Source organism: Sparus aurata, chromosome 2 (genome assembly GCF_900880675.1).
Source record: "Sparus aurata chromosome 2, fSpaAur1.1, whole genome shotgun sequence".
Classification (NCBI taxonomy): Eukaryota; Metazoa; Chordata; class Actinopteri; order Spariformes; family Sparidae; genus Sparus; species Sparus aurata.
Genome location: NC_044188.1, coordinates 9186292 through 9202990, shown reverse-complemented (window position 1 = coordinate 9202990; position 16699 = coordinate 9186292). Strand labels below are relative to the sequence as shown.

At 40.7% G+C, this 16699-nt stretch overlaps 1 protein-coding gene across 1 annotated transcript; it reads right to left on the bottom strand.

The window, feature by feature from the left end:
• Positions 1–4835: 4835 nt before the first annotated feature.
• LOC115571652 (odorant receptor 131-2-like) lies at positions 4836–10152 on the bottom strand. Its single transcript, XM_030401152.1, has 2 exons — positions 9238–10152; positions 4836–4919 (listed from the first exon to the last, which is right to left on the bottom strand). Exons 1-2 carry the CDS (start codon positions 10150–10152, stop codon positions 4836–4838), a joined length of 999 nt encoding a protein of 332 aa, XP_030257012.1.
• Between the last annotated feature and the right edge of the window lie 6547 nt (positions 10153–16699).

Here is a 16699-nt window from a genome sequence, read left to right as displayed (position 1 = left end):
TTTGCAAATGTGGCCAGAAGCAAACCTGTTCAAGAAAACATAAGTAAAATTTCCATACATAGTCCACACAATTTAAAAAAAACAAGCTCCAATAAATTCATTGTGATGTTGATGAGAATAAAACTTGTTACAAGTTGCTGAAGGTAAACTTAACAGCATGCAACACATAAATGTCTTAAATTTGAGATAAAACCTCAACCTCAACTTACAGACAAGTTACATTACACGTTACTGAACACAGAACCAACATTCAGGACATGAAATGAACTCCTCTCACCTGAGGATGCCTTCATCAGCTAGAAGAGTCAAAGCTTTAGATCTTTGTTTCTCTTATCATATAACATGTCCTAAGAGAGCAACATCTCTGGGATGCTCTTCCCCTTATCTGAGTGTTTGTGAAATTCAAAAGTCTCCATAGATACACTATGTACATGCTGTGGTCATAAAGCATTACTTTTGTCATGAACAACAGACTTCAGTGAGTAGCCGGGCCTAACAAGACATTTCTTTTTCTAACCTTTTACAGTGCACAATGCACTTTTTCAAATAATAAAAAAACATTTTTTTGCTAGCCAACTTAAGCAGTGTATCTACAAAAAGGCACAGCTGAAAAATTGTGCTTATTAAAAGAGAATTTTATATTGACTGTTATATTTGTTGCTGGGTTGCTGGGCGTGGCTTCCTGTATGGCTGGATCTGATACCCGTCACACACCTCCAGCACATAGATGCAATCAGCACCAGGTGATCTAACTGTGGCTGTGTCTCAATTCAGGGTCTGCATCCTTCGAAGGACCCGCCCTTTGCGGTCTTTGAAGGCAAGTACTTCTAGAGACCTTCGAAGGCCGCGTCTATAATAAACTAATGGGTTTATTCTAAAATAATTAGAGTTCTTGTAATTTTAACTTTGTTTTTTTATTGACAGAGTGCTCTCCTAATACATGTCTCAGTTATCATGTATACTGCCCTAAAACATCCACACCTACCTCGTACGACACCAACTGTTGTAACACCTCATAAAATGCATGTCGCAAAACACATTCTCTGACATCCCCCCCCCTTTTTTTTTCTTTTTGAATGGCTTCATCATTAATGCATACAAACATAAATTCTGCAATGCAAAGAACAGTGACTTCCCCTGTTGGTCTCAGAACCATCAGTAACCAGCCATTAAGAGCATTATTAACATACAACTTTGTATTACATCAATACAATATCAGATTTCTTTTTGAACAATGTAACCATAATGTCCTTTACAGACCAAGTCTCTGAACAGGTTCAGCAACTCTAACAGACCTGGTTTGAGACAGTCTATTAGGGATCACCTTTGGATCAGGAGAGCTACATCCAGAGCCCTGCTGAGTATCTGGTGTGTTTGATTTTGTCGAGGGTTCGACTGGGGACCCCCACATCAGACAGAGCCTGGAGATGACGACGGTTTCGCCTATACAGGGTTCATCGCTCTGTATCGATGACATATGATCTCTCAGTTGTGCTCTCCCCTGCCACTCCTGCAGGCGTAGACCAGGTCTTCTGATTGTCCAGCCTAGTGAGAATAGGGCCTCCTGGCTGCAGTGGTGTATGCGGTTTCACACCATGTCGCTTATTGTTGTGGAAAGCTTGCTTACTGTTCTCCACAGCATCCTTAGCTCTGGCGTGCTGTTGGTTCTGCCATTTTGGTTGCAGGAATTTTGCCTGAGTGGGTAAAGTTGTTTGGATTTTCATAAGAGCCAGTAGTGGATCTTTTTGTCTCAGTATTCTTTTGGCTGTTTGCATTGCACGTTCAGCATGTCCATTGCCCTGTGGGTTGAAGGGGCTAGAGGTCACAGGCAAAGTCTTTGAAAATGTCACTGCTGAACTGTGGCCCGTTATTGCTGACAACCTCTTGTGAACATGAGATCTATGCCGATTTTTCTCCACGGCCTGTCTGGGAGGGGAGTTGACAGGAGAGGCTCTCTGTTCTGCTCTAACATTTCTGATCTCATTGACAATGGTATCACTATCCTGCTCCCACTGAGTACCAACCCATAATGCACAGATAGTTCATTTCTCACTGGAAAATACTCTCTTGTACAGCTCTGTGTGTGTTTTATGTGTTCAGGCCAGTGTACCTGATTACCACTTGGAGTTGCACATCAGCGGCTGTCTCTGCTTGGATGCCATCCATTTTTGTCTGTGACGCTGGGATGCTGCTCATCACAGCAGCAATGTAACACTCAACATCTGTGTGGCTGCCTCCACTGTGCGCGGTTCCCTGATGTGGGCTCCTGGACATCATGTCTGCCACAACCAGCATCTTCCCTGGTGCGTATTCAGCCTCCAAGTTAAGCCGCATGAGGAGTCTTTGGCAGCATACTGGTGTGTTGTCAAGGTCTCTGGAGTTCATCAGTGAAATGAGGGGTTTGTGGTCTGTAATCAGTTTAAATGCAGGCAGGCCTTAAAGGTATTTCTCAAATCTCTCACACGCCCACACAGATGCAAGGCACTTTTTTTCTATTTGAGCGTACCTTTTTTCAGCATCGCTTAGTCGTCTTGAACAGAATGCCACTGGTGTCCAGTTCCACCAATTCTATAGCTGCTAGCATTAGCTGAGACTACTGTTCTCCTGTTAGCATCATAATACTTCAAGGTAGGTGATGTTGTGAGAAGCTCTTTGATTTTGTCGAAGGCCGCCTGCTGCACAGGACCCCAAATCCAGACTGATGTTGATCTTAGCAGTTCATACAGTGGTTGACCCACTGTTGCGAGGTCAGGAATATATTTACCCAGGTAGTTTATCATGTCAAAGGCTCTCCTTAGCTCTTGGACGCTTTCAGACTGGGTGAGCTTATTGATAGCTGACACTTTGTTTGGGTTGGGTCACACACCCTCTTTATTGATCACTTGGCCCAAGAATGTAACTCAGTCTTTCTCAGCATGCATTTCTTTGTGTTTAACTTCAGGCTTGCTGACTCTAGACGCTCCATTACTTTCTGCAGATGCTCACTGTGCTCACTCATGTCCCTACCAAAGACAATTATGTCATCCATATATACTTCAACTCCCTGCAGCCCTTCGAGAGGCTCTCCCATTTTCCTTTGAAAAATTTCTGGGGCACTGGTGATCCCAAAAGGGAGGCGTTTGAAGCAGTACCTCCCATAAGGTGTTATGAAGGTGGTTAGCCTCTGGCTATCATGGTCCAGAGGGATTTGCCAGAATCCTGAAGCTGCGTCCAGAGAAGAGAAAACTATGGACCCACTCAACTGGGCTATCATCTCTTCAGATGTAGGCAGAATGAACCTCTCTCTTTTGACAGCTTTATTTAGTGTCTTTAAGTTGACACAGATGCGTGCCTGTCCATTCTTTTTCAGGACCAGCACCATCGGTGTGCACCACTCAGTTGGTTCTGTTACAGCCTCGATGAGGTCACTGGCCTCCATTTGGTCCAGCTTCTCCTTTACTGCATTAAACAGGGGTATGGGGACTCGGCGTACTGTGGCCACTGCATAGGGCTGGGCATTATCTTGCAGTGCAATTTTCACAGGCTGTGTTTTCAGTAGGCCAAACTCCTGTTCACTTGTACTGATCTCATACGCTCGCTTTATTAGCCCCATTGCTAAAGATGTTGGCCGGCTCAGCAGGTTGTTCACTCTCACACCTCGAATAACATAGAGCCTGAATGTGTATTTACTTCTCTACTTCTGCACGCTCTTTCCTATTGCCCCTTTTTCCCACATTTGTTGCATGTAGACTGTCTTGCCGGACACCTATCATGCTGACCATGTGGTGTTTTGCCGCACCCTCCACATTTTCTGTGGTCACTGTTTTTGTGTTTATGTTTGTCCTGGTGCAGTCTCCACTCTTTAGTCTGCGCCCTGCCACCATGTTTCTGTGCGACTTCTTGAATGACACAGGCTCACTCTCCCTGCTGGTTAACCTGTGCTTTTACCTCCTAGGACTGCGGTAATAAAAACAGGTATAGACTGAAAGGAACATTTATTTTTAAAATGTTTGAATGGAACAGTAATAACACACACACATATCTATATACCAATACAACATAAATAACACATACAATGATATATATTTATATCAAAGTCCACTCCAGTCAGTCCAGTCATTTATGCCGCATAGCAACGCCATTTTCGATGTACGTGGAAGTGACCATTTATATTTTTTTGCTGGATAAAGGGTTTTATCCGGCAAGGAACTATAAATGGTCACTTCCACGGACGTCATGTTTCATATGACGTCGGTCCACCCTTTGCAACTATAACAGCTTCAACTCTTCTGGGAAGGCCTTCCACAAGGTTTAGGAGTGTGTTTATGGGAATTTTTGACCATTATTCAAAAAGTGCATTTGTGAGGTCACACGCTGATGTTGGACAGGAAGGCCTGGCTCTCAGTCTCCGCTCTTATTCATCCCAAAGGTGTTCTATCAGGTTGAGGTCGGGACTCTGTGCAGGCCAGTCAAGTTCATCCACACCAAACTCTCTCATCCATGTCTTTATGGACCTTGCTGTCATATTGGAACAGGAAGGGGCCATCCCGAAACTGTTCCCGCAAAGTTGGGAGCATGGAATTGTCCAACATCTCTTGGTATGCTGAAGCATTCAGAGTTCCTTTCACTGGAACTAAGAGGCCAAGCCCAGATCCTGAAAAAAGTCCCCACACCTTAATCCCCCCTCCAGAAAACTTTACACTTGGCACAATGCAGTCAGACAACCGCCAAACCCAGACTCGTCCATCAGATTGCCAGATGGAGAAGCGAGATTCATCAGTCCAGAGAATATGTCTCCACTGCTCTAGAGTCCAGTGGCGGCGTGCTTTACATCACTGCATCTGACGCTTTGCATTTCACTTACTAATGTATGGCTTGGATGCAGCTGCTCGGCCATGGAAACCAATTCCATTAAGCTCTCTACGGACTGAGCACTTGAGCTAATCTGAAGGCCACATGAAGTTTGGAGGTCTGTAGCAATTGACTCCGCAGAAAGTTGGCGACCTCTGCGCACTGTGCGCCTATGCATCTGGTGACCCCACTCCGTCATTTTACGTAGCCTACTACTTCATGGCTGAGTTCCTGTCATTCCCAATCGCTTCCACTTTTGTATAATACCACTGACAGTTGACTGTGGAATATTTAGGAGCGAGGAAATTTCATGACTGGACTTGTTGCACAGGTGGCATCCTATCAAAGTGCCACGCTGGAATTCACTGAGCTCCTTAGAGCAACCCATTTTTTCACAAATGTTTGTAGAAACAGTCTGCATGCCTAGGAGCTTGCTTTTATACACCTGTGGCCATGGAAGTGATTGGAACACCTGATTTTAATTATTTGGATGGGTGAGTGAATACTTTTGGCAATATAGTGTATATTATGTACATGCTGACATTATAAAGCATTATGTTTGTCATGAACAACATAATTCAGTGAGGAGATAATAATTAGTAAATTGAGACATAGGATTTTTGCAAACCCTTTTCCATGCATGCAACTCAATATCTCGATGAAGTTCTTGTAGCCAACGTTGGCAGTGTATGTTCAGTTTTATGTAAAGCAAAAAAAATGTTTTTCTCCAATAAAAATAACATAACATTGATAAGATATATAGTTTAGACATTATTAATGTGGTAAGTGACTATTTTAGCTTGAAATCCATGATTTTTAATGAAATATCTATTTAGGCGTACAAAGACTATTTTCAGCATCTATTACTCCCGTGGTCCAGTGGCTGATCCCAGTTTGTTTTGTTAAAAGAGTAATTGATGATCAGAAAACCCATGTGCAACTAGCAATCACAGTTAAAAACTGCTAATTGATCAAAGAAGCAGTGAAATTGGCCTCCAAAGGCAAATTGAGTATCTAGAGCATCAGCATTTTGTTGGATGGTGGTCTCAATATGGCCAGAAAAAAAGAGCTTTCTTTTAAAACTTGTCAGTCTATTCTTGAGTTTTGACAAATTAAGGATATTCCATGTAAGAAACTGCACTACTTCTATCAAAGAACAGCACAAACTGTCTCTTGCCTGTGGACCTACCTTTCTTTTGGATTGCACATTTGATACAATTTATGCTGATCTACTTCATTGGCCCAACTGCTGCTCCCCAACACTTGTCTGATGTCTTTGTGATTTGCAGATGATTATAGACACAAGACATCTGACCAGTCTCATTGTTTTTCCATCAGGCATGATCAAAATTAGCCTCTGAAAAGTGGTGAAACTAGCTGAACTCCCTCTATATTGAAAATGTACAATACAGTACATGTGGACAATGTGCAGCAGACTCTGAGCTGGTGAAAATCTGTGCAAATAAATAGCACTTAAGTGGTTATCTTTTTGTGGAAATAAATAACTAGACCAATGTTCCTTTTACACATGTTTCATCAGTCCGTAACTTTTTTTATAGGGTTTTTGCTGGGCTTCCCAAGTAAAAATTTTAGACCTTCAGGAAGATTAAATGTGGAGTGCGCAAGTTCCGACAGAATGTGATGAAGGTGCTTTGGAGACATAGAAGTTTAAAAAAGAGAAACATTTAAGCTTAAAAGCCAGGGAAGAAGGCCCTGTGTGCTGCTATGTGTGGGTTGCTACTCAGCTGAAATTTAAATGTAATTTTCAGCAAGAAATTCAGTCTAAACTAGAACTGCAAGCAGTTATGAACAGGGGCCAAGCCCCTCTGTGCGATTCGGACCCCGCGCACCGCAGAGCCCACGGAAGTTGGCCCAAAGGATGATGGGCTCGGGGCAAAAGTGTAGACACAGGCCAACGTCTGAGCCGTGGTATTCGCTGTAATGGGAAGTGCACTGGAAGTGCAAAAGGCTGAATGTGTGCCGATTTGGATTTGTTGCACTAAGCCACGCCCACATTGACCAGTAATGACCACCTTCAAGATATGGCCTCAGGATTGGCCCTACATCATACCGACCAAATTTGGTAAAAATCGGTGTAGCCATTCAAGAGATATAAACTTCCCATATTTTTAGCGCCCCTAGTGGCAAAAATTCGCCAAATTCGGCTCATCCCTTCCCAGTGTCATGGCAACCAAGGATCTCAAATGTGGTGTTAATAGCATTTAGTTTGACCGAGATATCAGACAGTTTACATTTTTATAGCTAGCTACAGAAATTTGGTGGTTAATAATTTACGCATTTTTTGACCGAGCAAAATTCTTTTGATAACTTTAGATCAGGTCCAGCTGAAGAGCGTATGTGCCAAGTTTCACGCAGATAGGACAAAATCCCAAGGAGGAGTTTGAAAAAGTAGGTTTTGCATATGTGGCGCTTTAGCAAACAAATGTGCAGCAGAAGTGGGCGTGTCCTATGTCAGAAAACCCAGCTGTATTCAGGGAACATATGGATATAAGGTTTGCTAATGTGTTATTTAAAATGTGGAAGTTACAGGCAAAAACGCGATTGCATCCATTATAGCGCCACCTAGTGGAGTACATGTGTAATTTTTGGTATGGAAGAACTGTGTCCTATTCTATCTGTACCATATAAATTTCAAAGCTCTCAGCATAATAGTTTGGCTGAAATTAATGTTTGTTGTTTATCTTGTAATAAGCCACGCCCACATTGACCAGTCATGACCACCTTGAAGATATTGCGTCAGGATTGGCCCTACATCATACCGACCAAATTTCGTAAAAATCGGTGTAGCCGTTCAAGAGATATAAACTTCCCATATTTTTAGCGCCCCCTAGCGGCCAAACTTCGGCTCACCCCTTCCCAGTCTCATGGCAAGCAAGGATCTTAAATTAAGTGTCAATAGAATGTAGTTTGACTGAGATATCAAACAGTTTACATTTTTATAGCTAGCTACAGAAATTTGTTCGTAAATAATTTGCGCATTTTTTGACAGAGCAAAATTCTTTTGATAACTTTAGATCAGGTCCAGCTGAGCTGAAGAGTGTACGTACCAAGTTTCACACAGATCGGACAAATTCCCAAGGAGGAGTTCGAAAAAGTAGGTTTTCCAGTTTTTGCGATTTTACGAAAAAACTTTCTAGGCAAAAGGTTTTTGAATGTGCGACATACGGTGTGGGAGTTATAGGCAAAAACGCGTTGGCCTAGGTTATAGTGCCCCCTGCAGGCGGACATATGTAGTTTTTTGTGTCTGAGATATTCGCAGGAGTCTGGACCAACCCTCCAAATTGCATCTTTACAATTACAATAGGGTTCCTAGCACCGCTGGTCCTAGGAAACGCGTGTTTTCAAGATGTTTCCCTGGTGTCCCCCCGTCAATCTAAACCCGTGGATAATTTATAATCATATGGATGCTGTTTTAATGTGTCGTGATTGAGATCCTGACCCACCAAACATCCTGGAAAGTAACAAAGTTACGTTTTTTCGCTCTAAATTACATAATTACATAATCACCATAGGTAAACAGGTCGTTGTTTGACTCTGTCACTCACGAGGACAGAGGCTGCTTTCCGGGGGAAAGTTGACTGAAGTCTCGGTCCAGGGGGCTGACCGTTGCGGAGATTTTTTTTCATCATAAACGCTTGGTGAGTTAAAGTTTCTTGCCGGTGACAGACGCTGTTTTTTGGGCAGAAATGTGACGAGGAGTCGATAGGACAGGCGGGAGGACAGGCGCTTCTCTTTTTCCTTGTTGCCAAAGACAGTTACAGTTACTACGTTACCTTAGTTTGGTTCTGTAATGTTGCTTCGTGGGACATTTCTCTTTATTTAGTTGAGTGAGGGACCTGTGCATTTATCAGACTGTACGATTGACACGCCCTCCACACTGGTTCAGTTTGCTAATACTGCGCCTCTGATACTATCAGACGAGTATCATATATCATACCAGTATCACGAGCATCATACCAGAAGCTATGAAAAATTATTTATTATTTAGTCACATTTTCTCAGAAGTTCTCAACAGTGTATAAAAAATAGTTTCTCTTGATAAAATTACCCTGATGAATTGCATAACATAAAAGAGTAGATTGATAATCAGTTGCAAGTGTGCAAAAATCGACAAATGCCTATTATAAGAGTGTAGTTGTGTCAATGTTACAAAGCCAATAAGGCTTTCCGATCACTATTGGACATTTTTGGGGGTGTCTTTTAGGTCTTTAATCTACTGAATAACCCTAAAGACGCCCAAAAAATGTTCGATAGTGATTGGAAAGCTTTTTTGGCTACAAAAATGCAGATGAAAGGTTAAGATATTAATCCAAATTGTACTCAGTCATGATTTCGAAAGTTAGACAAACAGATGCGCTGTCCTGCAGTTTGCCTGCAGGGTTTGACTGTGTTCAAGCAGCAGAGGAATGTTTTCTCAATGTAGCTCCTGAGACTCTGATCTCTAAAGCCGTAGATGACCGGGCTGAGAAAGCGGGGTATTAGAATGAAACAGAAGTAATTAAAATAGGCGACGTCTTCTGGTCTCCAGTTGGAGTGCAGCACTATGACACTCTCAGTGATGGGGATGGTGAAGGCCAACATGCACAGCAGCAGCTGGAAGCCGTGCAGCAGCACAGTGTGCATGGCTTTACTCAAAGACGCTGTATCTTGTCTGAGCTTCCTGGTTTCCAGCAGGATTCTCACATATGTAAAGAGGATGATAACAGCCACTACTGCGAAGAAGAGAATACTTGTAGCAGCTCTGAACAATGTCTGATTTTGAGATGAGTTGACAACGGTAGCTTTGCAAAGTATGGGGGTGGAGAGGATATCCACAGCTGGATCATGCTCCATGAATGAGTGGTCAATGATCGGGAAGATGCAGCTGATGAGCCACAGGGACAGAATAATAATCCAGATGCGGTCTGAGCGCCAGGCGACAGGGCGCTGCAGGGGGTAAAAGATGGCAACGTAACGCTCGAGTGACATGGTGGCCAGGATTAACTGCGTGTTCTGGAAAGTGGCAGTGGAAATGATCAGCAAGGGAATGCAGTAGACAAGAGCAAATTTCACCCCTTCCATGACAAAAAGGAAGAGCAGAACAGAGGACAAGAGCTGCAGGGTGTCATTGATCAGCATGTAGGCAAACAGGATGTACCGTGAAGTGTCCATGAACTGCCTGTAAGACACGAAGATGTGCAGCATAACAGCAATGCAACAGAGGAAGACAAGGAAAAAAGGGATAACAACACACACCTTAATGATCATGGACATGCTGTTGTTGGATGTTACATTGCCTGAAAATTCTGTCAGATTCTGCATTTTGCAAATTTGGCCAGAAGCAAACCTGTTCAAGAAAAAATGTGTCAAATTTCCATATACACTCTGACACAATTTAAAAGACAAGCACGAACAACATCAGTGTGATTACAATCAAACTTGTTAAAAGTCTCTGAAGCTAAAATGAACAGCATGCAACACATCAATGCCATACAAAATAAATCAATGCCATGCGTCTTAAAAATGAGATAAAAACCCAGCCTCAATTTACAGACACTGTAACTGAACACAGAACTGACATTCAGGACATGAAATGAACACCTCTCAGCTGAGGATGTCTTCATCAACCAGAAGAGTCAAAGCTTTAGACCTCTGTTCTTCTTATCATTTAATGTGTCTTCAGTGCGCAACATCTCTGGGATGGTTTTGCAGCATTAACAAGTCTCCAGAGATACATCTACAAACTAGGCACAGTTTTTTCAAACATTTTACCATGTTGCTACTCCAATAATAAAAACTCTATGACGTGTTCCTAGCGTTTTTGCCTTTTCTTTATTGTGTTATGTAGCAATTTTGTGCATGTAAAAGGTCTGCAAAGTGGAAAAAGCCCAAGACCTTGCAAAGGAAGTTACTCTCACCTACAGAAAACACTGCTCCTGCACTGCCTGAAATGCCTGGTTTGGAGTTGAGCTTTAACTTCCATTACGTATATGTATCACTATTAATCAGATGTCATATAGATATATATGTTTACATATATATTATAGTAGTATATACAGCTGTACTGCAGCCAAGTTTATCTGCTTTCGCGGCATTATGTTGAATCAAACTACCTTGCTTGGCATGACCCACCCTGTTCTGCCTCTGATTGGCTTCATCATGCTGTTAAGTAATGTAGAAGTGCAACTCTTATCAAAGACTGAACAGAGGTGAGATGGCTCCAGAGCTAAAATGGAGCACTCAAGACACGGTGTGTGAAAGCATGCCGCAGCAATGCATCGTATGAGAAAAATAACGTGGTTTTTTTTAGCATTTAAGTATGTAAACTTATTGTAATATGGCCCCCAAATAAAAGTTTAAACCTGGAAATTAGCATAACTTGACCTCTTTAATTATTTGTGAAAGAAAAGCTCTTTTTTATTCAATAGAAATAACATCACATTGATCAATGGAATATCTACATAGGTGTACAAAAGACAATTTTCAGCAAACCATAACTTGTGTGGTCCAATGGCTAATCCAAGTTTGTCGTGTTAAAAGGTTAATTCATGTTTTAAAACCTCTCAAGTAATGCTGGTGCAATGGGTTGCAGACTATGAGCTGTCGAATATCTTTGAAAATGAATGGCAGTCAAGTGGTTATCATTCAAGGGAACTAGATGAATGTTCCTTTAATTTTAATGTACCCACAAAGTGTCGCATTTAGTATTTAGTGTAGTTTCTGAGTCACTTAACTGAACTGTTTACAGCTGAACGGAGAGCCCTGATATTGATTTTTGGCATGGCAGTGATTCTGCTGAGTGGACACTTTCAAATGAGCCCTGTTCCACCTGTAACTTGTACAGTGCAGTTTGTGAACTGTCAAGCAAAGTGTTTTGGCAACGTTCCTTGAGGCTCAATTTACTTTAGATTTAGTGTGACTGTGGAAGTTTTTAGCATTAACAAAAGAGGTCCTGGGCCTTAAGAACTGTTCCTGTGCTGTGTTACCCATACTACTGTACTATTAAATATATCCCAATACATAGTATGTCAAATATAGAATGCCTCAAAAATACAAGGAAGTCCCACTTCATCCAGTCACATTTTGCAGTATCCAGCATGTCTTTGTGGTTAATCTGACCCACAATCCTCTGTGCAGCAGAAGGTATGCTGACAGAGCTGCAAAGAGAGCACACACAGATGAAAGCTCACTGACAGATGACAGGCGATGCAATGAAATTTGACAGCGCATTTAAGTATAAGTATCACATAATTTTGCGACTCATGTCTATAATTTATACATCGATATACCAATATACGTACTAAAAGTAAAAGTAAAAATAATGCAATTTGGATTGCTGTATCTTTATGTGTTTTGATTTTCTTTTCAGAAATGGGTATTTGGAAAATTTAGTTGTTATTTCAATTTTGCTTTTACATACATAAACTTAATTGAAATAGAATGCATTTTTCTTGGTTTCTAATTGTTTGCATTTACATTTTCTACTTCTTAGGTCAAAAAAATTAAATTACTTTAATGAGATTGACTGAGACTGGATATAGTCATTTACAAGCCAAGAGTGCCAAATGAAGGCTTGCCAGTGTGTGTTACAGTGATGGTTTAGATCGTCCAAAATGTCTGTGTAACCCTTTTTCTTAAGAAATGGCAAAACAAGGCCTGTCATCCACAGGAAAAATCTCACTGCAATCAGGCCGCCTTTTGTGAAACTCGCATCAAGCCAGCTGCTGCTTTGATTTTGACGCACATTTGATTGTTGAATGTGACATCACCAAATATATTTACATTTATGAAAGAACATGTGGTAAGTTGTGACCTGAAGGAATACATGGTAAGTCTCTTAATTGAATTAATTTGGTGTTTTATCAGTCGGCAAGATTGTGTGGCAGTAGTATCATCAGGATAGATAGATAGTGTCACACCGCAGTGAGGGGTGTCTTGTTATGGGTTTTTTGTCTTGGGAATTTCATGTTTTATTTTGAAAAGTAACTCTCCTCTCTCTTCAGGTCACTTGCCCTTCCTCATGTGTCACCGGTCTAACGTCTCCCCTGATCCCTGATTGTTTCCACCTGTTTCCCATTACACTCATGTTGTCTTATGGTCTGCGTCTCCCTTTGTCCTGTGCCAGAGTATTTCGTTCAGTTGTGTACCTCCAGCCATTAATCACAGTCCTTGCCATTGAACCATGCCAAGTGTCATCGCATTTGTATTATTCTGATTCCTTGTTTTCCTCTGAAGAAGAGTGATTTTCTGTTGTAATTTTTGGGTCAGCTCTTTTAGAAGCTAGTTTTGGTTTATAGCCCTTTTGCTTCTCCGTTTGGAGTGTTTTTGCTTTGTAATTTTTTGAGCTCCTTAGTGCAGCGCAGCTTAAGCTTATAGCCTTTTCATTTTCCTCCTTTGGAGTGATTTTCCTTTTGTACATTTTCATAGTATTTTATTCAGAGAGTAGTTAGTTCTCAGCCTTTTGCTTTGCCTCCCTTGGGAGTGATTTTCTGTGTTTTGTTTTTTTGTGTTTTCATTGTTCTCTGTCATGTTAGACAATTTAGAGTTTTCATAGCCAGGTTATTTTCTCTATCTTAAGAGAAGATAAGAGAATTTTTAGGATAAAAGTCTGTCTGAACTGTTCTCAATCTGCATCTGAGTCCTCCTTTTAGTCCAGGATGGATGGATAGATGGATGGATGGATAGATAGCAGTCCATGAAAAAAGCAAATACTTTCAAGATTATCTTGTTGAAGAGCTTTTAAAACTGTCATGAAGCAGACAAACGTGTACATAGTGCAAGTGGATCACAGCCAACGCTTCAGTCAAAAACAGAGCATTGTGCTGAAACTGCTGTGAAAACTTTTTATGGCAACTGGTTTTGTGAAATGTATCTCTAAGTGATTTTGGAAAAATCCAAAATCCACAGGGTTGTAACTGTGCAACTGCAAAAGAATTGACATACTGGATGTGCTTTCATGTGAGGCAAGTAAATTAAGGCCAAAGGACGATGAACATATTCGATTGTAACCTTCCTCGCTACCCTAGCAGAAGCCTCTTTGCCTCGGCAGCAACAAACCCTGTCACCATAGTGACAGATGGCATAAGTAGAGAAAACAGGTGTAGAAATTAGTGGGTCCCAGCACTGTGGCTGCGACGAACATGTGTGATTACCCCTATTGTGTCAAAACTGGATCAAAAAAATTAGGGCTTAAGATGGTCAAGAACTATTGCAAACAATTCATTTTGTCTAAGTCTGGCTATTAGTTCGTCAAACTAATATTTATGGCTTCAGGAGATACTAAAGAATGTACTCTGTTAACTGTCCAACCTGACCTGCTCCCATCACTATCAACACACTGGGGGTTGTTGACAGTGAATGTAAAGATCAGAAGTGTACATTTAAGGACTGTATATTTGTACTTGTCTACTGGAGTAGACAAGTTTGCATCATATTAATGTGTTTGTGTGGGTTTCCTCTGGACATGCCCCAGTTTCATGCACCATCAAAATCATGAATGTTAGGTTCATTCTCCTGTCAGACACAAAATGCCTAATATCTCTCATATCTCTTTGTCAGAAATGCACTTCTGCAACCACAGGCCGCAGATTTGTATTCCAGTATACGTGTGAGGCAGCCTATATTATGTTTATGAACTGCTGTGCAAAATGTAAATGAACACCTTGAAAAACATGGATCTGATGCAAAACAGGTAGATGTACTGCATTATTGTTTTTGTCAGTGTTCAAGTGTCACATTCTTACACAACTTTTTTGAAGTCAGTGATGACAGTTGAGTGTAAACTTGAAGGTGCCATATCAGCATTGTTTTGAAGAAGATTATGAAACCCATAATGAGATGTTTCTGTAGTTTCAGTGCCGTGCAGCACTGGAGTGAGGTATGGTTAGATTTCTCCAGGGCATGGTTAGAGAGCAGGTCTTGTATCCCCTGCTTAGTAATTAACAGACTGGCTAATAATTAACATAAAGCTCCTGAGTCTTGTTGTGCAACCTGAAGTTTTCATTTGTTTGGCAAACAAGATGACTCTGTTGAGAGCAGCTCACTGGGGTTCATCAGCTCTTTACGCAGGTTTTGCGTCAGTAGTTAGGACTTCAGGGGGTTGGACCAAAATCTGTGTCCAAAACAAACTCTCTCTGAGTACCAGCCAATACCAGCTCAGCAAATAACTTATTTACAGTCTATGGGATGCTATTGCCGAACTGTTGGCAACAAAAGTTTTAATGAAATATCAAATGATATGGAACATTGACGTATAATGGAAAAAAAAAGTTTGACCAAAGGCATCTATATTACTGTAAAAAGGTGTTCAAAATAGACTATACTAATCATAGAAATGTGTAACTTCACACACACATTTTTATTACTTATCATGTTGACCTTTATTTTTTAAGTTATGTTTATTAAAAGCAATCCATACATCTGCTGTTTACAGCATCACAGTTACTCTGCTTTGTTACTGTTATGTCACTAAATAGTTTGTACTTCATATTTAAAAAAACAACAATGAGGCCTGCTAAAGACCAGGCTGAAGACATAAGTGCACCAAAAAAATTGGGAATTGAAGAAAGCTGCAAGACTGGTTAAGCATCACTAGAGAAGATCATAACATGTGGTAGACTTCATGCAGTCATAGATGGCAATCGATCTCCAACCAAATAATCAATATAGCCATGCACAATTTGTATCTGCTTTTACATCTCCATTATAAACTGAATTAATGAAGAAACTTAGACTTTTCACAAAATGTTTGTTGTTGCTATTCTGAGAGAAGCAGAAGGATGATGTAGGCTTGGCAACAGCAGTTCCAACAGTAATACCACAATAAAAATTTGGGCAACCAGAATTGGATAATTATCCAGAATAAGACCCACAATTCCTTCATGATCCAGCATATTTGAAGGTTTACATTCTTAAGCCTAAAGATTGGCATTGTATAATTATTGATGTAATAAAATACTCCACATCTACTTAGTCTACAGTAGGCTAATGTAGAGTGTGCAATATGACAATTTTATATTTTGAATTGATTGTACTTGAAGGTCTGTACAATCTTATTTTTTTGAGGCAAATCATAGAAATTGTGACTTTAAATGGCCTCTGAACAAGCCAATAGAGTGAGTTGGCCAACTGTGTACTGTAGCTATGCTGATTGGATGAATTACTTCAAGCGGCTTCTTCTTAGGTGATGTATTGTAAACAATATAATGTGAGTTAATTAGTGGCATGGTGGATGAAAGGCTCATGCCAAAAGGTAACTGTTTTTAGTGCAATATTGTGTTTTAATGTCTGGCTGTAACCCAATGTGACATTTTAAAATGTCAAATTATATCTTGGATGGCGATAGCGATAAAAAGTGACCTTTTTTTTGGTCAACTAACCCATTACATAACAGATCTTCAGCATGTATAGCCATTTGTCAATGGAGCTCCTTGTGAGGCATTTTGTGCAACTTGGTCTGCCAAGTGCCATTTTCAGATATACAGCCATTGTCATGACATGTGGTGAATCATTTTGATTTGTAGTACCTTTTATTAATTGTATGAGAATTTTATAAAATTCCAGAACAAATTCTTATTTAATGCGTAACAAACCCTAATATTAGGATAGTTATAACCTAAAAACTACAGATGTCCATTTCCAGAGAGCATATGAAAAACAAAAAATCTAAAAGGTTTATGTTTATTTTGTCATGAACTACAGATATACAATACACTCACACACGTAGCAGAGCAAGATTGTGAAATAGACCTGCACGTAATTTCTTTCTGTGAGCTTTTGTCAGATAAAGCCATATACGCACATTGGCAGGCAGAGTCAACAGATCAATGCCTTTTACGCAATGAAACGGTGCTGCAGCCCTACAAATACC

Coding starts and splice junctions, on each gene's coding strand:
- LOC115571652 (XM_030401152.1), bottom strand. CDS start 10,152: ATGCAGAATCTGACAGAATTTTCAGGCAATGTAACATCCAACAACAGC. Junction 4,920..9,237: donor TCCTCTGCTGCTTGAACACA/GTCAAACCCTGC, acceptor CCTTCAGATTAG/CTCAAGTGCTCAGTCCGTAG.